Source organism: Puma concolor, chromosome D1 (assembly GCF_028749965.1).
Source record: "Puma concolor isolate L17-30 chromosome D1, mPumCon1.1.hap2, whole genome shotgun sequence".
Taxonomy (NCBI): Eukaryota; Metazoa; Chordata; class Mammalia; order Carnivora; family Felidae; genus Puma; species Puma concolor.
The window spans coordinates 59,684,283-59,707,224 of record NC_141676.1 but is presented as its reverse complement, the minus strand read 5'-3'; the positions used below and the strand labels follow the sequence as shown (position 1 = coordinate 59,707,224).

Here is a 22,942-nt window from a genome sequence, read left to right as displayed (position 1 = left end):
CACCTGGTAGAGGCCGTGTGGGTCCCCCAAAGGCAAGGCCCCAGTGGACTCCGGAGAGCAATCACATTCACTGGTGCTGGAACAAGGTTGTTAAGGGTGACGCCTGGTGCCAGATGTGTGTTGAGATTTTCCATAATCCCTGAAACGCTGCAGCTACACTATCTCACAAACTTTTTCTTGGGCGCAATCTCTGGGCATCGGCAACAGCACGGACCTGCAAACGTTCCTGGGTGCGGCTGGCATTCGGGCATTACTCAGTGAGACCCTCCCACAGAGGGGCAGAACAGTCAAAGCTGCAGTCCCTCAGAAGTAAGGGGTCGGGAAAAACAGCCGCCTCTGAGACAAAACTCAGGAAGGAGGTGCTGCCTGGGGCTTGGTCACGGTCTGTGTAAAAGTGGGGAGTGGATGGAAGCCGAATACAAAGGACGGGTGCGTGATTGCTGATCCAGGAGAACAGAGTTTCGATACTAGAGACTGGGTAGCTGGGTGATGCCATTTTCACCGCTCTGGCGCATGCGCCTACACACCTACAAGCGCCACAACAATCCACCCTAGTAAGCTAAGCAGCGCCATCTAGTGGAGAAAGGAGCCATTACACTAAGTGCCGCCCAACTGGGCCAACCTCGCTCTTCAGGAACCAAGTCTCTCTGCCTGCTTAGTTTATGGACTCTAAAGTGCTTCATAGTTTGACTTCTAGGGGAAACGAAGTAATTTCAGATGTATTTCAGTCTGTTCACTGGTCCATCTATTCAATTTTATTTCTTTCTTCCTTTTTTCTTTTTTCTCTTTTTTGTTTCTTTTCTTTTTCTTGAATACAGAAAGAGAAAAAAATTCATTTTTATTTTCAATTTTTATTAAAAATATTTTTTAATTTTTTTCTACTATATTTTTTACTTTTGTGTAAATTTTTTCAAACTTTATTTTACTTCCATTATGTCATTTTAGTCTACTTCAGGGTATTTGATTTTCAAATTTTCAAACGATTTACTTTTTTTTCTTTCCCCTTTTTTCTCTAATCTATCAAGCCCATTTCAACACCCAGACCAAAACACACCTAGCATCTAGCATCATTTATTCGATTGTGTGTGTGTGTGTTTTAATTTTAATTTTTTTTACCTCATTAATTCCTTTTCTCCCTTCAAAATGATGAAATGAAGGAATTCACCCCAAAAGAAAGAGCAGAAAGAAACAACAGCTAGGGACTTAACCAACACAGATACAAGCAAGATGTCTGAACCAGAATTTAGAATCACGATAATAAGAATACTAGCTGGAGTCGAAACTAGATTAGAATCCCTTTCTGCAGAGATAAAAGAAGTAAAAGCTAGTCAGGATGAAGTAAAAAATGCTATAACTGAGCTGCAGTCCCTAATGGATGCCACAGCAGCAAGGATGGATGAGGCAGAACAGAGAATCAGTGATATAGAGGACAAACTTATGGAGAAAAATGAAGCAGAAGAAAAAAGGGAGGTTAAGGGTAAAAGAGCACGATTTAAGGATTAGAGAAACCAGTGACTCATTAAAAAGGAACAACATCAGGGGCGCCTGGGTGGCGCAGTCGGTTAAGCGTCCGACTTCAGCCAGGTCACGATCTCGCGGTCCGTGAGTTCGAGCCCCACGTCGGGCTCTGGGCTGATGGCTCAGAGCCTGGAGCCTGCTTCCCATTCTGTGTCTCCCTCTCTCTCTGCCCCTTCCCCGTTCATGCTCTGTCTCTCTCTGTCCCCAAAATAAATAAACGTTGAAAAAAAAAAAAAAAAAAAGGAACAACATCAGAATCATAGAGGTCCCAGAAGAGGAAGAGAGAGGAATAGGGGTAGAAGGGTTATGTGAGCAAATCATAGCAGAAAACTTTCCTAACCTGGGGAAAGACACAGACATCAAAATCCAGGAAGCATGGAGGATTCCCAATAGAGTCAACAAAAACCGACCATCAACAAGGCATATCATAGCCAAATTCACAAAATACTCAGGCCAGGAGAGAATCATGAAAGCAGCAAGGGAAAAAAAGTCCTTAACCTACAAGGGAAGACAGATCAGGTTTGCAGCAGACCTATCCACAGAAACTTGGCAGGCCAGAAAGGAGTGACAGGATATATTAAATGTGCTGAATCAGAAAAATATGCAACCAAGAATTCTTTATCCAGCAAGGCTATCATTCAAAATAGAAGGAGAGATAAAAAGTTTCCCAGACAAACAGATATTAAAGGAGTTTGTGACCACTAAACCAGCCCTGCAAGAAATTTTAAGGGGGACTCTCTGAGGGGAGAAAAGATGAAAATAAATAAATAAATAAATACCAAAAACAACAAAGACTAGAAAGAACCAGAGAACACCACCAGAAACTCCAACTCTACAAGCAACATCAATGGCAATAAATTCATATCTTTCAGTACTTACTCTAAACGTCAATGGACTCAATGCTCCAATCAAAAGACATAGTGTAACAGAATGGATAATAAAACAAGATCCATCTATATGCTGTTTACAAGAGACCCACTTTAGACCTAAAGACACCCACAGATTGAAAATAAGGGGATGGAGAACCATCTATCATGCTAATGGTCAACAAAAGAAAGCCGGAGTAGCCATACTTATATTAGACAATCTAGACTTTAAAATAAAGACTGTATCAAGAGATGCAAAAGGGCATTATATCATAATCAAGGGGTCTATCCACCAAGAAGACCTCACAGTTGTAAACATTTATGCACCAAATGTGAGAGCACCCAAATATATAAATCAATTAATCACAAACATAAAGAAACTCATTGATAGTAATACCATAATACTAGGGGACTTCAACACCCCACTCACAGCAATAGACAGATCATCTAATAAAACAATCAACAAAGAAACAATGGCTTTGAATGACACACTGGACTAGATGGACGTAATAGATACATTCAGAACATTTCATCCTAAAGCAGCGGAATATACATTCTTCTCTAGTGCACATGGAACGTTCTCCAGAATAGACCACATACTGGGACACAAATCAGCCCTCAAGTACAAAAAGATCAAGATCATACCGTGAATATTTTAAAATATACTATTTCTAGTAGGTTTTTGATACCTATCCTTTGACATAATAGAAAGTTCTACCTTGCTAAGAGTTTTTAAAATTAACTAATGGGTGTCAACTTTTATCATGTTTTTCAAAATACATCTATTTGAAAGGGTTATATGTTTCCTTTTTATTTAAAATATTTTTTAAGTTTATTTATTTTGAGAGAGAGAGAGAGAGCAAACAGGGTAGGCACAGAGAGAGAGAGTCCCAAGCAAGCTCTGCGCTGTCAGCACATAGCCCATTGTGGGGCTCAAACTCACGAACTGTGCAATCATGACCTGAGCCGAAATCAAGAGTTGGACACTTAACTGACTGAGCCACTCAGGTACCCCTGTTGTATGATGTTTCTACTGAATTTGTTAGCATGTAGTATTATTTCTACAGATTTTATTATTAAACCAGTGTTCATTTGTGGACAAACATTATTTAAAATTGATAAATCATAATTTTTATGTACAATTCTGAACTGTTTGCTAACAATTTATTTAAGATTTTTATATCTATGATTGGCCTCTAATTTTTCTTTTTATTGTTCCTGTCTAGTTTGTCATGGTACATCTATCATATTGACTTTCTAAACTGGAATGGGAAGTTTCCCTTTTTTCTGCTTAATGGAATAATTTGCATAACATACAGATTGTCTGCTCTATGAGTTTTGTGAGACTCGCCTGTAAAATCAAATAGATCACATATTTTGTTTTATCTTGTTTGGTTTTCCTTTATAGTATATTTTTAGCAACTGATTCAATTTATTGAACTACTCAAGTTTTCTATTCCTTTTTAAATCAATTTTAGTAAGATATATTTTTTTCCTAAGAATTACTCTTTCCCCTTGGTGGGTTAGTTGTCTCTTGCTGAATAATAAATCACCCCCAAACTTCAATGCAATCCCAATCGAAATCCCAGCAAGTTATTTTGTGGATATCAATAAACCAACTCTAAGGTTTATATGGAGAGGCAAAAGACTCAGAATAGCTAACACAATACTGAAAGAAAAGTACAAAATTGGAGGGCCGATGCTACCTGATGTCAGGACTTACTATAAAGCTACAGTAATCAGGACAGCATAGTACTGGTGAAAGAACAGGCAGATAGATCAAGGGACAGAATAGAGTACTCAAGAATAGAGCAACGTGAATATAGTCAACTGATCTTTGACGAAGGAGCAAAGGCAATACAGTGAAGAAAAAGTCTTTTCAACAAATGGTGCTGGAACAACTAGACATCCATATGATAAAAAAAAATCTAGACACTAGCCTGTCACACAACGTAATGATCATAAACTTATGTGTACAATGCAAAACAATAGAACTCCTAGAAGATAACATAGGAGAAAATCTACATGATCTTGGGTTTGGCAGTGACTTTTAAGTTTTTACATTTTTATTTACTTTTGAGAGAGAGAGAAAGAGCATGAACAGGGGAGGGATGGGGGAGAGAGAGAGAGAGAGAGAGAGAGAGAGAGAGAGAGAGAGAGAGAATCTCAAGCAGACTCCATGCCCAGTGGCCCAGTGGGGAGCCGGACATGGAGCCAACATGGAGCCCAACACAGGGGCTCTGTGTGGGGCTCCGTGTGGGGCACCACCTCACAATCACGAGATCATGACCTGAGCTGAAATCAAGAGTCCAACACTTAACCAACTGAGCTATCCAGCCGTCCCCCCAGCAGTGACTTTTTAGTTGTAACACCAAAGGCACAATCCACTAAAGGAGAAATCAGTAAGCTGGATTTCATTAAAATTAAACACTTCTCTGCAAAAGACACCGTCAAGCGAATGAGAAGACAAGCCACAGACCGTGAGAAATATTTGCAAGAGGTGTATCTGCTAAAGGACTATTACCCAAAATACAGTAAGAATTCTCAAAACTCACCATAAGAAAATGAACAATCTGATTAAAAACAGACAGAAGACCAGAGCAGACACCTCACCAAAGAAAATGTACAAATGGTAAATGGGCACGAGAAAAGATGCTCCACATCGTATGTCATTAGGTCAATGCAATTCAAACGGCAATGAAATACTACTACACACGGATTAGAATGACCCAAATGCGGAACCCCGGCGTCACCAAATGCTGGTAAGGATGTAGAGCAACAGGAACTCTCACTCATTGCAGGCGGGAATGCAAATGGTACACCCACTTTGGGAGTCAGTGGAGTGGTTTCTTACAAAACTAAATATAGTCTTATCGTATGCTGCAGTAATCATGCTCCTTCGAATTTACTCAAAGGAGTTGAAAATCTATGTCAGTACAAACACTTGTACACAGATATTTATAGCGGTTTTATTTATAGTTCCAGAACTTGGAAGCCAGGAGATCCCTCAGTAAGTCAATGGATAATTAACTGTGGTGTATCCAATGAAATATTATTTAGTACTAAAAAGAAAGGAGCTATCAAGCCGTAGAAAGACACGGAGGAAACTTAAGTGTATGTTACTGGGGCACCTGGGTGGCTCAGTCGGTTGAGCATCTGACTTCAGCTCAGGTCATGATCTCGCAGTCTGTGAGTTCGAGCCCCACATCGGGCTCTGTGCTCACAGCTCGGAGCCTGGAGCCTGCTTTGGCTTCTGTGTCTCCCTCTCTCTCTGCTCCTCCTCTGCTAGTGCTTTCTCTGTCTCTCAAAAATAAGTAAACATTGGGGCGCCTGGGTGGCGCAGTCGGTTAAGCGTCCGACTTCAGCCAGGTCACGATCTCGCGGTCCGTGAGTTCGAGCCCCGCGTCGGGCTCTGGGCTGATGGCTCAGAGCCTGGAGCCTGTTTCCGATTCTGTGTCTCCCTCTCTCTCTGCGCCTCCCCCGTTCATGCTCTGTCTCTCTCTGTCCCAAAAATAAAAAAAAATTAAAAAAAAAAAGTAAACATTAACAAAAAGTGTACATTACTAAGTGAAAGAAGCCAAGCTGACAAGGCTATATATATTGTACGATCCCAATGTATGACATTCTGGAACAGGTAAAACCATGGAGATAGTACTAAAGACAAAACCAAGATCACTGGTTGCCAGGGGTTGGAGGGAGAGGGGGATGAATCTGCAGAGCAGAGAGGATTTTTTTTTAGGCAGTAAAAATATTTCGTGTGGTACTATCATGGTGGATACATGTTATTGCACCTTTGTCAAAACCCATAGAAGGTAAAACGCCAAGAGTAAAGCCTAATGTAGACTGTGGACTTTGGGTGATGTAGCATCAATGTGGGCTCACCAATCATAATAAATGTACCATTCTGGGATAGGTTGTTGACAGTGAGGGAAGCTGTGTGGGTGTGGGAGGAGGGGAAATGAGAACTCTCTGTCGTCTCTGCTCCATTTTGCTGTGAACCTAAAACTTCTCTAAAAAATAAAGTCTACTTAAAATAAATACATATAACTCAGTTAAAATAAATTACCCCCAAACTTAGCACTTTCAATAACAAGAAATATTTATCTCACATAGTTTCTGTGGTCAGATTCCTGGATTCCTAGTCAGGAAAGACGAGCTGGGTGCTTTGGGTTCAAGGTCTCCCATGAAGTTGCAGTCAAGATGTCAGCCAGGGTCGCCGTCCTTTGAACCTTTGAGTGAGTCTAGAAGATTCCCTCCTAATTTGGGTCACTCATGGCTGAGAGGGGGAGGCCTCAGTTCCTCACCATGTGGAGCTCTCCATGGAGTTGCTTGGGTATCATCACAGTATGGGACTGACTTCCCCAGAGTGAGTGATCCAAGAGAGAACAAAGTCAAACCACAGTCTTTTTTTGACCCGGTTTTGAAAGTCACATGCCATCATTTTCATGATATCCTACTGGTTACACAGGTCAGCTCTAGTCAGTGTGGGAGAAGACTTCACAAAGCTGTGGCCACCAGGAAGTCAAGACAATTGTAGGCAAGCCTGGAAATTAGCTACTGCGTAAGTTTTTTCAAATTTATCAGCTAAGAGTAATTCTGGCCAACCATTCTTTAAATATGTGCTATATCTACAACTGTCTCTCCTAACTGTTACAATCCTGAAAATTGTTGGTGTGTGACTTTTTTGCTTGTTTGTTTTTGTTTTTGGATAAGACTGTCAGAGATTTGTCTATGTTAAGGAAGAAGCTTTTGGATTTCTTGACAGTCTCCAATGTATGGTCATTATATATTTAATTACCTTGCTATTTTCTTTATATTTTCCCCCTTCTCCTTTCTTTGGTTTGTTCTGTACTGTCTCTAACTTCTTGAGTTTAATCACTAGAGTATTTTTAATAGTATTTGTTTCTAAAGTATGTATTTAGGTTATAAATTTCTCTGTGAATATTGTTTTTAGCTGCAGCTCATAAACTTTGATATGCAGTGTTTTCATTTTCTTTTGGCTCTGATTATTTTCTAATCCATTATAATTTCTTTTGAAAAAAATTTTTAATATTTTTTTTTTTGAGAGAGAGAGACAGAGTGCAAGTGGGGGAGGGGTAGAGAGAGAGGGAGACACAGAATCCAAAGCAGGCTCCAGGCTCTGAGCTGTCAGCACAGAGCCCGATGTGGGGCTCCAACTCACAGACCGTGAGATGGTGACCTGAGCTGAAGTCGGATGCTTAAACAACTGAGCCACCCAGGAGCCCCTCTAATTTCTTTTTAAACTCATGAGTCAATTTAGAAGCATTGTTTCTTTGTTTAATTGTAATATAATTGTACAACTTCCTTTTGGTTAGTATTTTTTTTACTATATCTTTTCCCATCAGGTTTCCCCCCATGTTTATGTCAGTATGTTTTAATTATGTCTCTTGAAAACAATGTCTGGTTGCCTTTTGCTTTGTTTTGTGTTTTTCTCCAATCTGACATTCTCTGTCTTGTAACCAGAAAATTTTGATTATTTACATTTACCTCAATCACTAATATATTTAAACATATTTTTACCACTTTATATTGTATTTGCTACTTGCCATGTTTCTTCTTTGCTAATTTTTACCCTTTTTCTGCTCTTGATGAAGTTTTCTATATTCTTTTCTTTCTTTGCCTTTTATTTATTTTATTTATTTTTTAAGTTTATTTATTTATTTTGAGAGAGATAGAGAGTGTGCTAGTGGGAGAGGAGTAAAGAGAGAGGGAGAGAATCCCAAGTGGCTCTGCACTGTCAGTGCGGAGCCTGATGTGGGGCCCAAAATCACAAACTGCAGGATCATGAACTGAGCCAAAGTTGGATGCTTAACTGACTGAGCCACCCAGGTACCCCCCCACTCCGTTTCTTTCTTTTAATGTGCATTTTTAAGTTGATAACCATTTTAGGTTAATGATTTAATCAGTATCTCTACTCTCCTTACAAACATAAAAGGACTCTAGAATACTTGAAATCTGATCACTCCCTCCCATCAGACATGATATTATTCTCCAGTATTTTAGTTCCATGCTGTTTTCTTATTCCTCAAGTTAGTTTAAGCATGGCCAGATCCTCAAATGACTAATGTACTAAAATAGACACCTTCAAAGCAGTGGTTCAGACAAGAGAGAAGTGTTCTTTCTTTCTCACATAACATTCCAGAAGCAATGAAGTGGTCTAAGGCTGTTAGGCAGCTCCATCCTACGAGGTCACCCCAGATAGTTTTCTTCTATCTGCTTCTTCTACCCTCCCCTACCTAGGGTTAAACCCTGGCACCAGAATGTTCTTAACCACCATATCATAATCATCTTAACTACCTAGATGATAGTTCACCTCTACCATGTCCACACTCTACCCTATGGGAAGGGAGAAAGATGAAACTGAACGCAAGCAACTTCTTTTAAGGAAGTGACTTGCAAGTACCTATGATTGCTCTTTGTTGCAAAGGAGGCTGGGAAATGTAGTCTTTTTCTGGGTGACCAAGAGCCCACCTAAAACTTGGAGGCTTCTGTTATGGGAAGAAGGTGAGAATGGGCTTTGGGAAATAAGTTCCAGTCTTCATAGGCATCAGCAGAATCCTGTGTCCTCTTTTAACTTTCTCTGTGTTTGCTTCAACCTTGGGCAAGCAGGCTCTCTGCTCCCCCAGTGATGGCAAAGATGGTCACTAACAACATTATCCTAATGGTCTCTCATTTTAGCGATTCCAGTAAAAAGAGAGAGAGAGAGAGAGAGAGAGAGAGGCTCCTTACAAATAGTTCCAACTGAAGTCTAGGATTTCCTCTAATTGCTCCAGTGGGGATCACATGTCCATCATAAACTAGTCACTTTGGCCATGGGGATGCAGTGCCCTGGTAAATAGGGGTGGGTCACATAGTCATCTCTGGAAGGTGTATGAAGTAGGGTTAATCCTATGCAAACCATAGGAACTGAGAGTCAGAAAGAAGTGGTCCCCAACAGACAAATAATGAGGTGCTGCTGTCATCAGAATGGATGCTGAGCAAGCAACAGAAACATGTAACCATTAGATTTATCTATCCTATCAGGTACTGGATGGTTCAAGAAAGTTGTACTATTGAATGTGTTTTAAAAATCCAAATGAATGAAGGTGGAAGGTAATATTGACAATGAAGTTGCCTGGAATACTCTTACTTACAATACTGATAGGAGAGTTTCTACTCATCTCTCCTTAGTCATACATTCAGCACCTTATGAATGAACCTCTGTTACGCTGACCATACTGCTTGCTAATTATTTATTTTGTCTGTTTCCCAGTCCTCCCATAACACACCCCTCTAATTGAGGGCTCCCTCGGAGCTAGAATTCATTTGTGTTCCACAATGCCCAAGGCACAGAGTGGACATCAGGAGACTAGACTTGTTAAATGAAAGCAAGGTAAAGTCTCAATGACTCTCAGTAGCCCCTGCCAGTGTCCAATCCTTTTGAAAATCATTATTGGAAAGACACGCACCAAATCCCAGGGAGTTCTTCAGAACTGGGGGTCAGACCAGATTATGTTGTTTATAGAAATGTATTTCCTAATGACTGGAAAACAGTGCCAGGCACCATATTATTTGTGGAACTCAAATCAAATCATAAAAAGACAAAGACCCAAGTAGGAGGAAGTTCAACAGATAATTGATTAATCAGAGTTGTCTTCTCATCCTGTTTGATTCTAAGGTTAAAACACACACACACACACACACACACACACACACACACACACACCAGCTGCGTTTTGTAGTCAGTTCCCAATCTAAACACGTAAGTGACTTCCTTCCCCAGAAACACCAATGCCCCAGCTTACTTGATGCTGAAAACTCTACCTATCTTGGAGAGAAGCAGAGACGAAGGCCAGTGAATGTTGCTAGGGATAGACAGTAGAACACAGTATAGGAGACATAAATGGGGGGCCATGAAGAAGAGGCCAAAGGGTACTTAGAAAAACAAGAGGTCTTCCTGGAGAAGATGTCCAAGTGGCTGGCCTGCTTGGGAAGCTCCACCTAGGGTTTCCTGGGTGGGTCCTTTGAATACTAATAGCTACCACTCACTGAGCCATTGCTGTATGCCAGATGTTGTGGTAAGCATTTTTAGTGCAATATCTCATTTTAGGGATGTCCAGGTTGCTCAATCGGTTAAGTGTCCAACTCTTGATTTAGGCTCAGGTCATGATCTCACAGTCATGGGATGGAGCCCCACATAAGGCTCTGTGCTGAGCATGGATATATATATATATATATATATATATATATATATATATATATATATATATAATTTTAATTCTCACAACAATCTTGCAAGTTCAGGATTGGTACCCCTGTTCACAGATAAAAGACCATAAAAGTGCAGTGATATGTCCATGGCCGTACAGCTAAGGAATGTAAAAGCCAGAATTTGAATCACTGTGGATTTGATTTGACTCAAAGCTTCCACTCTGAGACCTTAACTATCTTCAGCAAATCACTTGGAGGTAACTATCATTTCCTCCATTCTATAAATGAAGCTACTGAGGCCCAGGGATGATCCAACTTGCCCAAGTGACACGGATAGTTAAGTGTCAGAGCCTAATCAAGCCTGTCTAACTCCAAGATCTACCGTGCCTCTTAGGTAGAGGAAGAGCAAAAGCCAGGGGTCAGGAACATGCCAGAATCTCCCTTTGCATCAGGACCCACCCTGCCCTAGGAGTCTGTCCCCTTGTTTCCTTTCTGCCCCCAATCTCCACACTTAGGTCCCTTCCAGGAATGTTCTTTTCCATGTCTCTCCCCAGTGTGGCCCCTGGGCTGAATAGGGGCTGGTAGCTCTTGGGCAGCTCTAAGACACCTTTCCCCTAAAGGTCCTCTAAAAAAGGAACAGCTACTGCACCACCAGCCTGGGGACTCACATCCCCACACATCTGAACAAGGTTTGTGCATGACTGGCAAGTGCTTGGATCAGGAGTCAGCCAAACCGAGTTACTAGCCAATCCCGCCTAGCAACTGGCCAATAACACCAGCTTTCTCTTTAAAAAGCGTCTATTCTGGGACAGACATTTCACTAGGGATATCCTTCATATTTTAAAAACCGAATCCCCCCTCCTCCGCGATTGGCCCTATTTTACAAAAGAGGAGCCTCAGGCTCCCGGAGGGGAAGCGACCGGCATGAGGACAGCACGTCAGTCACCAGGCTGGGACTAGAACCCACCTAGGCCCCAGATTCGGCTGTTGCCTAGGAGCTGAGGAGGGAGGAGCTGCCAGAGCGGAGGGGGGAGGGGAAAGAGCGAGGGCGAGCTCCCAGCAGCGCGCGCTGACGACAGCAGGTGATTTTTTTCTGCAGCGCGCTTTCTCTCAGCATCTTTCCTGGATTTTTTTTCCCCCTGCCGAGCCGTAGATAAGGGTGGGGCCGCTTCCCTGCAGCAGAGACGGCAGCGGCAGTGGCTGCAGCATCATTGGGAGCAGCTGCTGCAGCAATGCTCGGTCTCCGCTGGAGGTGATCGCCTCCGAGCCCTGCCTGCTAGGTGGCCGGCTGCGACGGGACGCCTCGGAGTAGGAAAATACAGCCTCGCTCGTGGACCCGAAAGCCACACTCCTCGGCCTTTCCTCTACGCCATGGCTTAAGCCCGCAGCCACCTCGCCTCGCGTCGCCTCGCTTGGCCGGGGTCTGCGCGCCGCCGCCGCCGCAGCAGGGAGGGGCGCGACCCAGACGCCCTCGCCCGGGGACTCGGGAACGCCTTGTGTCTCAACCATCGGTGCCCGCAGCCGACAGCTCTCCCAAGACCTTTGCAGGCGGCTCCCGGAGGCGTTTGCAGCCGGTAATCGGGGGGAACTTTATGGACTTTATCTCAGTGATAGCTTGACCTTCCTGGGTGCTCTCCGAGGGAGGAGACCGAGGTAGCTCAGGCCACTGAGGGAAAAACAGTGGGAACCAGATTAGCGACTGGTCGAGGGCCAAGGGACTGAAGTAAGATTAGAGACTTGCTTTAGAACCACAAAAAAGAAAGAGGGAGGGCCAGCTTTGCAGCTAGCATCATGGCGTGGCCGTGCATCACGCGGGCCTGCTGCATCGCCCGCTTCTGGAACCAGCTGGACAAGGCGGACATCGCTGTGCCGCTGGTTTTCACCAAGTACTCGGAGGCCACCGAGGCCCCGAGCGCCCCGCCGCAGCCGCCGCCGCCGCAGCAGCAGGCGCAGCCGGCGCACGCGCCCCCCTCGGCGCGGGCGGTCGCCATAGAGACGCAGCCGGCCCAGGGCGAGTTGGATGCAGTTGCCCGGGCAACGGGGCCGGCGCCGGGGCCTAGCGGCGAACGCGAGGCGGCGGCTGCCTCCGGCCGGAGCGGGCCCGGCCCCGGCCCGGCCTCCGGCTCCGCCTCCAGCGCGGGCCCCGCGGACTCGGTGATGCGTCAGGACTACCGCGCCTGGAAGGTGCAGCGGCCCGAGCCGAGCTGCCGGCCGCGCAGCGAGTACCAGCCTTCCGACGCGCCCTTCGAGCGCGAGACCCAGTACCAGAAGGACTTCCGCGCCTGGCCGCTGCCGCGCCGCGGAGACCACCCGTGGATTCCCAAGCCCGTGCAGATCCCCGCGACCTCCCAGGCCTCGGTGCCAATTCTCGGGGCGTCCAAGCGCCGGCCGCAGAGCCAGGAGCGCTGGCCCGCGCAGGCCGCCGCCGAGGCCCAGGAGCAGGAGGCGACCCCTGGCGGAGCGGGTGGCCTCGCAGCCGGAAAGCCCTCCGGTGCCGATGAGCGCGACACACGCAGGAAGCCCGGGCCCGCCTGGATGCTGCGTCGCGCCGAGGGGCAGGGGCCGGAGCAGACGCCGCTGCCCGCAGCCCAGGCCCAGGTCCAGGCCGCGGTCCCCGAGGGTGGCAAGGGGCGCGCAGCGGCGGACGCCCTCAACAGGCAAATCCGCGAGGAGGTGGCGAGCGCGGTGAGCAGCTCCTACAGGTGAGACGCGGGCCTCAGCGCAGGCGACAAGACACCCTTACCCTTTCCCGAAAGCTGCCAGGCCGAGGCTCGTTCTCTGCATCGCAGGCCGCACACGCAGCCCCTCCCCTTCCAGACCACACCCTCGCCCCAGCCGCATCCCAGACACCCTTCCAGGGCTGGCTTCTTTCTGCTTTCTTATGGGAAGGCTGTGAGCGCTATCCATCCCGGCCGGCCCAGTCTTTCGCTATACCACTTTAGCCACTTTTCCCCCCACCTCAGATCCCTGCCTGCTCAACAGAGACCCTTTGCTGTTTCTTCACAGGTTGTGCCATTCTGCCCCACCCACCTCACCAGCTGCATTCGCCTGGATGCTGCCCCTTGCTGGCTGAGCTGCTGCCCGCTGGCCTTGGTGCCTTCCCGCAGGGCCCATCCTCCTAGAAGAAGACCTCTTTCCAAATGCCCAGTCCCCCTCCTCCGAAGCCCAGTCCACTTGGCCTTTCATTCTTCCCTCCGTCTCTCAGTCCCTGGGAGACATCCAAGCACCACACCCTTTTCCAGAATCCCGGCAGGGCTCTTGGAAATCACCCTCCTCCTTCTACATCAGGCTTTTGAAGTCAGATTCCTTCCTCCTCTTAGTAGCTGTGACACACTGAGCACATTTCTTTACCTTTCTGGGCCTCCGGTTCTTGTAAGATGCGATTGATGATAGACTCTTCTCTTAGAATTGCTTGTTCATTTATTAAACATTAATATTCGACATATTTTTGAGCGCCTACTATATGCCTCGTACCGCATTAGACATCGTGAGGATTACATGAGATGCTGAGGAGGAGAATTATGCCTGGCACATCATAGGTGAAATCGATGTCTTAGTTCCATTACAACCGGTGCATGACGCCTCGTTATCCTGATTTCCACTTTCTAGGTACCTCCAGCCTTTTCCCCTGTTGATGTATTTCCTTTCTCCTTTCCCTTTATCTTCTCCAGTTGTGTTGCTCAGTCTGCTACCACTGAGAAGCCCTTCTTTAGCACATTTAAATTCCCTGTAAATGAATGCCTCCAAGAAAGGGCATATCCATTTTCCCTCTGTGTGTGTGTGTGTGTGTGTGTGTGTGTGTGTGTGTGTGTGTGTGTCTTTCTGCCTCTCTCTCTCCCTCCCTCCCTCCGTCTCTCATACCCTCTCCCTCTCTCCATCCTTCTAGAATTCTCCTTCGGCTGCAGCCTCAGCCCTTCCAACTTGCTTTCTCACCCTTCATATATCCAATAATATGTATTTGTGAGTGCTTCGTTCTCCATCCTGCCCTAATGTTTTAACCCAGATCGAGAAGCTAACAGATCACATTTGACTCTGAACATGTAATATTGGGCTGTAGGGTCTCTGGGGAAACAGATGTGCATGATGAATAAATGAGCTAGCGGTGTTCAAAATGTGGCTTATGGGGTCCTTCATCAATGCCACAGCCAGTTGCCTCCTTCCTGCAGGAGACTGTGGTTGGGGGGACTGCAGAGTTAGTACCTTTTGCCAAGACACTATATGTAGCCTCATGTCGGACTGGTGTCTTTCTCCAATGAACGTAACAACCACTCCCTCATATGCTGAGGGAAACATAGTATAGATAGATATCCTTCCTTTTTAAGACAAAAGTCCTCTCCCTCCCAGATTTTGACTCTGGAAAGCTTTCTCCAATGAGAGGGGGCAGCTAATATTTGGCTCCTAATCCATCTTCCTGAATTCCACCTCCCACTTGGCATTTCTCTCTTGGTTTATTGTTATCACGACCACAGTGGTCCCCCAGGAGTGCACTACTTTCTTTTTTTTCATGGCTTCGGTCAGGCAAGATTGTTTTCCTTGGCTCCTAGCCATCAGGAGTGGAATTTTCACAATTTCTTCATGCTACTACCAAGAGACGGTCCAAAAGAAAGGAAGGGAGCAAATAGACAAGGAGCATAAACAACAAAGCCAAGATGTAGTATTGCGACTCTGCCCTGGCTTTCTTGTTTACCAGGCGGGCCCTGCTTCATTCCCCGAGAGCCCTGCGATTGGCCCGATGTCACAGATTTTGGATCCGGTCTCCTCATCTTCCTACTTCCATCCTATTACCCTGAGGTGGGTGGAACCTTAACACCCACCTCGCTTTCTCAGAGGAACTACCCCTCCTCACCTCCACGGAGTCAAGGCCAATCAAGAGAGATCCCAAATTCTCAAATCTCCTCTCGTGATCCTCCTCAGTTTATGTTTCCAAGGTAGTCGGACTCGCTTTGTTCATGGATTATTGGCTGGACAGTCAGGGAATGACCTACCCTTCAGATACAACCCTCCAAATATTTTGGCCTGTACCTTTGTTCCATCTGGCCTCTTCCCCACAAAACCCTACCATACCTGTACAGCAAACATGGCAGGCTTTACAGTTAGAAATATACTCAGGGCCACCTGGGTGGCTCAGTCGGTTAAGCCTCCGACTTTGGCCCAGGTCACGATCTCGCCATTCGTGAGTTCGAGCCCCGCATCGGGCTCTGTGCTGACAGCTCAGAGCCTGCAGCCTGCTTTGAGTTCTGTGTCTCCCTCTCTCTCTCTCTGCTCCTCCCCCGCTCTCACTCTCTCTCTCTCTCTCTCTCTCTCTCTCTCTCTAAAATAAATAAACATTAAAAAAATACTTAGAAATATACTCATACTGCAAGTGATGGGATTGAATGGGGGAAGGCTATGCTCTTGCAGCTGGTGAGAATGATTATTTTAGTGACTATCAGAACTCCACCAACCTATCAAAAAAAATCTCTAAGCACCTCAAAAAAATTATTTTTCTCATTTGGGTCTTCTGTAAAATTTAATTATGCATGTGACTTTTGGGCCAGCAGTTCCATTTTGCTGTATAATCAGGAGGGTTTTGAAGCATTAAGAGAATGAGTGTTGCGAAGAGACATCAATTTCCTTAATGGACAATTTAAGTGCATGACAGATTTGATGTGAAATTTAACATTGTTTTTTTGTTTCAGAAGAAAAATTGACCAGTCATAGATAAATGCACTTTGGGTGAAAGTAGATATGAAGAAATAAGATAATCAATTAATCAGATATACCACAGAGAAAAAAGATGCCTGGAAATTGTAGGCTTATCTGGAACATTGATATTTCTTCCCTATGGCCTCATGTTCTTTTCCTTGCTATGATTCCGAATATCTCCTGAATTTAAGTACGCCCCATGGCTGGCAGAGATGAGTCTTACATTGCCTTATTAGAAGCCAAGTTGGGTTCCATTTCAGAGATAATTTGATTTACAAACCCTTTTCTTCTGCCACTCTACATAAATCATGGTGGCTTACACCATGGTGACTAGTTCATCTCATGGGCTTTCCAAGTGACATCTGTCACATGACATGAATGCGAGCAGTTTGCTTAAATAGAGAAAAGACACATAATCCATCAGCTTACCATTCTGGTGTATAATGTAAAATATATATTCAGCACGCAGAGTCATATACATACTAATTGGTTTTCTCCTACACTATTCAGTTAGTAGATAGCATCGTATGTCTTTGACGCTATGATTTTGAGGAAACTTCTGAATTCAACTAGTTCATCTAATTCATAGCCTATCCACACTAGCCTGGGATTTTTGCATTAAGTGCTATCTCAGATGTCGTTCAGTATTCACAATCAAGAAGTTGATTAGTCTTTAGTACACTCATATGACATAGATGATATTATAAAATCGGGAAAGCATGCCTCTGTTATCATTTTTAATATTAAGGATGGATTTCACGAGGCAGCCGTTTGTGACTTCAGACCTAGCATTCTCAATTAGAAAAGAGATGAGTCATGAGGAGGGGATTAAAATTCCCCTCTCAGTCAACCCCATTGCCCTCGACATCAGTTAATAGGGATAGATGGGGTGGCAGGTGCTCCCCATAGAAATGCTAATGAGAAACTTTTCCTGGAAGAAATCAGCTGAGGCACCAGGAGGTAGAATTAATAAACCAGAGGCAAAGTATTTGACAAATGAGAGTAGCAACAAGGAAGTCAGAAAGAAAAGGAACCTTTAGTATCTGCCCTACAGTCTCCCATGAAGGTTAGAGAAAGGCCTGTCTGACGTGGCTCCTGCTGACAGAACTGCCCTGTGCTTCTAGGGCAATTGCCCATTTCCCTAATTTCTTCCTGGGTAAGTCTCAGCAATACTTCGAGGCCAATCTCAGATGCTGAATCTTTAAGGAGACCTTCCAGGCTTTGCCGTTCAGAACTAATTTTTCTTGTATTCCCTTTTTATACTTTGCACACTTCTCATTGTCTGCTTGATTATAAGATGCTGTTTTCCATATCTGCCCCTTCCACCAGATCACAAACACTTGGAGAGAAGGGCTGTATTTGGTTCACCTCTCTACCTCTCACAGTGTAACACTGTGTCTAGGTGCCATACAGATTTGCTGAATCCAGTAGAATATTTAGAGTTTGGTGAACATTTTTTCCATCTACACATTGATTCATTTCATTCAGCTTTATTTAGTTGGATTTATTTCAAAAAAAAAAAAAAAATGACCACCAAGCCCCTGCTATGTATCAGATAGAGGGCTGGGGATACCAAATGAATAAGTTAAAACCTTTATGTAAGGAGCTGTACCTGCCTTGATCAAGATAAAATCCAATCTCTACTAGGTTAGCACTAGAAGTAAATGTTCAGGGGCGCCTGGGTGGCGCAGTCGGTTAAGCGTCCGACTTCAGCCAGGTCACGATCTCGCGGTCCGTGAGTTCGAGCCCCGCGTCGGGCTCTGGGCTGATGGCTCGGAGCCTGGAGCCTGTTTCCGATTCTGTGTCTCCCTCTCTCTCTGCCCCTCCCCCGTTCATGCTCTGTCTCTCTCTGTCCCAAAAATAAATAAACGTTGAAAAAAAAAATTAAAAAAAAAAAAAGAAGTAAATGTTCAAATGAGGACAGGCAGCAAACTGAACAGACCTGATGTACCTTCACCCAGGGCAGTGGTCCTCAACCTTGACTGCACATTGGCGTCACCGGAGAGCTTAAAAAATGCTGATGCACAGGTGCCTTGCCCAGAAATGCCGATTTAATTGGTCTGGGGTGTGGCCTGGGCGTCTGAATATTTTAAAAATGGTCCCAGGTGATTCTAATGTGTAATTCAGGTCATGACCTACTTCCCAAAGGCAAGGGTTCTCAAAATTTAGTGTACCAAAGAATGATCTGGCAAATTTCCTAAAATGCAGATTCCTGGGCCTCATCCTCAGGCATACTGATTCAGTAGGTTTAAAGTAGAGCCTAAGAAACTACAGTTTAACAAGCAGTCTAGTATCACCTAATTTTGATACAGGTGAACTTCAAGCTTTACTTGGGAAAATATTGCTTGCAGACATTTGCTGCCTTTAAATTACTAGCTTTCTCATATACAAACATGATGTTGCTTGCCATTTATTTAAGTCTTTTATGTCCTTCATTTACAGTTTGTAATTTTCTCCACAAGTGTCTCACACACACACATTTTTAAGTTTTATTGTTCTATATTTAAGTCTTTAACAATATAACTGGCTTTTAACTTTATGTATGGAATGAGGTAGGGATCCAATTTTCTTTTTTCCCATATGGAAACTCATTTATCCCAATATCCTTTTTAAGTTCAACTTTTCATCACTAATATCTCCATGAATCTCCTCTATCATATAAAGGTCCTTATGCTTGGATATGTTTCTGAGATCTCTGTTCTATTCTGTTGTTCTGAGTTAATGCCACACCAACATCTTTTCTTTTTGTCAAAGATATTAAAAAAATTTTTTTAATGTTTATTTATTATTGAGAGACAGAGAGACACAGAACATGAGCAGGGGAGGGGTAGAGAGAGGGGGAGACATAGAATCTGAAGTAGGCTCCAGGCTCTGAGCTGTCAGCACAGAGCCCGACACAGGGGCTCGAACTCACAAACTGCGAAATCATGACCTGAGACAAAGTCGGTCGCTTAACCAACTGAGCCACCCAGGCGCCCCTGTCAAAGATATTTTAAATTATTCTTTCTATTATGAAGATTATATTTTATTTATATATTTTATTACATTTTCTAATTTTTTATTCTTCATATGTATTAATTTTTGGATGTTGATCTTGTATTCATCAACCTTATCACACTCTGTAATTAGTTTTGTCTGTAGACCCTCTCGGACTTCTTGGACTATCTGTGGAGATAATGTATGTTTTTAGCAAATACCAATTTATTGTCTTCCTTTCCAATATTTATGTGTTGTGGTGTGTGTGTGTGTGTGTGTGTGTGTGTGTGTACTGCTACATTGGTGAGGAGACAAGGTGTGGTTTTGATAGTAGGTGAAAACAGGCATCTTTGTCTTGAGATGTGGAAATGCTTCTAAAGTTTTATCGTTAAGCATGAGGTTTGCTCTGTGTTTTTATGAGATAGCTTCATATCAGGTTAAGAAATTTCTCTTTATCGTAGTTTACTAAGGGTTTCTAAAAATGTGGATGGGTATTGAATTTTGTTGAATGCTTTTTCTGCATCAGCTGAGATGATTTTCTTTTTGAATCTGTTAATAGCTTGTTCTGATATTGAACCATCTTTGCATTCCTGAGATAAATTCTATTTGTATAAAAATCTATTTTATGATGCTGAATTTGGTTTGCTTTTTTAAATTTGGAATGTTTGCATACATATTTATATCATCTCCAAAGAGGGAGTATAGAAAATTAGCCATCAGAGAATGGAGCCCTGAGTGATATAAGAATTTGGCGGGGTTGCGTGTGGGGGTGGGTAAAGTACTGACAGCAGAAGGAATAACCATGAAAAAGACAAAGAAGGAGTAATCAGAGGGGACCAGAACAGAAACTTACCACAGAAACCACATTGAGTACCTAACTCAGCAATGCCTTATGCCTATTTGGAAATTTTTACTGAGGAATTACTGTGTACAAAGCATTTTGCTAGATCACTGGTTGATCTTGTGCAGTTAACTCTCAGAGCTATAATGTTGACTGAGACTAACCCACAAAGAGGAGAGGAGATAAGATACAGGCAATTCTTGGTTGCTCTCTTAGGGGGAAAAACATGGCATATATGAATGTTAAAAAAAAAAAAGTCAAGCCAGTGATAGTTCTAAATCTAAGTCTATAATCACTAAGAATCACTCAATTTCCCAGATGCAAAACTGAAATATTCCAGTCAATGTTCACTAAGATTAAAATAAATTGTCCATAAGATTATAGCCATGTCTATAATCAATGCAACTTTGGCTTTACAAGTTCTATCGGTTGTATAAATGCTAACAGGTGAGCTTCTAATTCTCTACTAAATGAAGAAAATTGTTGACCTCAACCAACAAACTAAAAATTCTTTTTTTGTTTTTTTTTTAATTTTATTTTTTATTTTTTAAAATTTACATCCAAATTAGTTAGCATATAGTGCAACAATGATTTCAGGAGTAGATTCCTTAATGCCCCTTACCCATTTAGCCCATCCCCTCTCCCACAACCCCTCTAGTAATGCTCAGTTTGTTCTCCATATTTCAGAGTCTCTTCTGTTTTGTCCCCCTCCCTGTTTTTATATTATTTTTGTTTCCCTTCCCTTATGTTCATCTGTTTTGTCTCTTAAAGTCCTCATAAAGTCATATGATTTTTGTCTTTCTCTGACTGACTAATTTTACTGAGCATAATACCCTCCAGTTCCATCCACATAGTTGCCAATGGCAAGATTTCATTCTTTTTGATTGCTGAGTAATACTCCATTGTATAGATATACCACTTCTTCTTTAGCTTTTCATCCACTGATGGACATTTGGGCTCTTTCCATACTTTGGCCATTGTCGATAGTGCTGCTATAAACATGGGGGTGCATGTGTCCCTTCAAAACAGCACACCTGTATCCTGTGGATAAATGCCTAGTAGTGCAATTGCTGGGTCATAGGGTAGTTCTATTTTTAGTTTTTTGAGGAACCTCAATGCTGTTTTTCAGAGTGGCTGCACCGGCTTGTGCTCCCAAAAAATTCTCTTGATGTTTACTAAAGATGCTAGTTTTCACCATTAGAAATAATAATAGTAGCTAATTGAGTGACTACTATGTGCCTAGCAGGCTGCTAGAAATCTTAGATACATTTTCTCCTAGAATCTTTATAGGAGCCCTTCAGAAATGGTACTATTACTTCCCGGTCAGAGCTTAGGACCCACTCATCTGCCTTTAGGTTTTTAGACTGTTAAAAGACACAGACTTTGTCTGGAAAAGGCAGCAAGATGGATTCTGTCCTGGAGGCTTCAGAAGGAACACCTTGCTTCTGCTGACACCTTGATCTTTTCCAGTGAGACCCATTACAGACTTTTTAATTTAGAACTATAAGATAATACATTTGGGGGCACCTGGGTGGCTCAGTTGGTTACGCATCCACCTTGATTTTGGCTCAGGTCATGATCTCCTGGTTTGTGAGATCGAGTCCTGCGTTGGGCTCGATGCTGACAGCACGGAGCCTGCTTGGGATTCTCTCTCTCCCTCTCTTTCTGCCCCTCTCTCTCTCTCTCTCTCTCTCAAAGTAAATAAATAAACTTAAAGAAAAGATAACACATTTGCATTGTTTTCAGCCGTTCAGTCTGTGGTAATTCAATTTAGCAGCTATAGGAAACCAAACACAGAGTTTCTTAGTCTTGGCACTAATGATATTTTGGACCAGATAATTCTTTGTTGTGAGGAGCTATCCTGTGCATTGTAGCATCCCTGGCCTCTATCCACTCCGTGCAGTAGCATTCCCCACTGCACCCTCACCCTTGCTAAGTTGTGATAATCAAAATGCTTCCAGATATTGCCAAAAGCCCCCTGCAGGGGGAACACTTGCCCCTGATGAGGACCAGTGTTATATGAGAAGTAAACTTACTGCAATACTCTATAATAAGGATATATCTCACAGACATAATGATGGATGAAAGGAACAGAGACAAGTGCACTTATTGAACGATTCCATTTGTATGACTATCAAACACGGTCAAAGGAAGTGATGGTGAAAGTCAAAATAGTGATGATCGCTGAGGGTAGGTTGTGTAACAAGTTGAGAAGGAGCACAAGGGAACGTCTGAGATATTGGAATTGTTCTATATCTTGATCTGGGGGCTGGGTATGTGGATCTATACATGCGAAAAATTAACATTTTTGGTCTTTATTCTTTGTTATACCTCAACAAAGAATTTAAAAAAAAAGTACAAACCAAGAAAATGGAGATCTAGGTTTGATGCTCAAGAGAAAAGGCAGAATGGAAAAGCTCTGGACCCGGAGCTGTGAGGATCAAACCCACAGACTTCAGGGTAGGTGGGGAATAAAGAGGGTGAGAAGAAGAGAATGTTGAGGCCAGGGCCCAACATGCACTGACGCAGCAGGTGTAGGCAGAAGAAGAGTCGGTCAAGGACGGACCATTGGTGTCTGTGTGTCGTCCCCATCTGAGAGTGAGAGCATAGGCCCCACCATTGTCCCAACTTCCCACCTCCCCTGCCTCTGGCCTCTGTGTCCCCTGCAGGAGCTATCCCACACGTATAGAAAACACTCTAGTAGGGGCGCCTGGGTGGCGCAGTCGGTTAAGCGTCCGACTTCAGCCAGGTCACGATCTCGCGGTCCGTGAGTTCGAGCCCCGCGTCGGGCTCTGGGCTGATGGCTCAGAGCCTGGAGCCTGTTTCCGATTCTGTGTCTCCCTCT

At 43.8% G+C, this 22,942-nt stretch overlaps 1 protein-coding gene across 1 annotated transcript in view; it reads left to right on the top strand.

Moving 5' to 3' along the window:
• Window positions 1-11,663: 11,663 nt before the first annotated feature.
• MAP6 (microtubule associated protein 6) overlaps window positions 11,664-22,942 on the top strand; it is a 78,059-nt gene continuing 66,780 nt past the window's right edge. Inside the window, exon 1 of the mRNA XM_086678349.1 lies at window positions 11,664-13,297. Coding sequence (XP_086534475.1) covers window positions 12,387-13,297 — 911 coding nt within the window. The 5' untranslated portion in view covers window positions 11,664-12,386. The remainder of the gene's footprint in view (window positions 13,298-22,942) is intronic.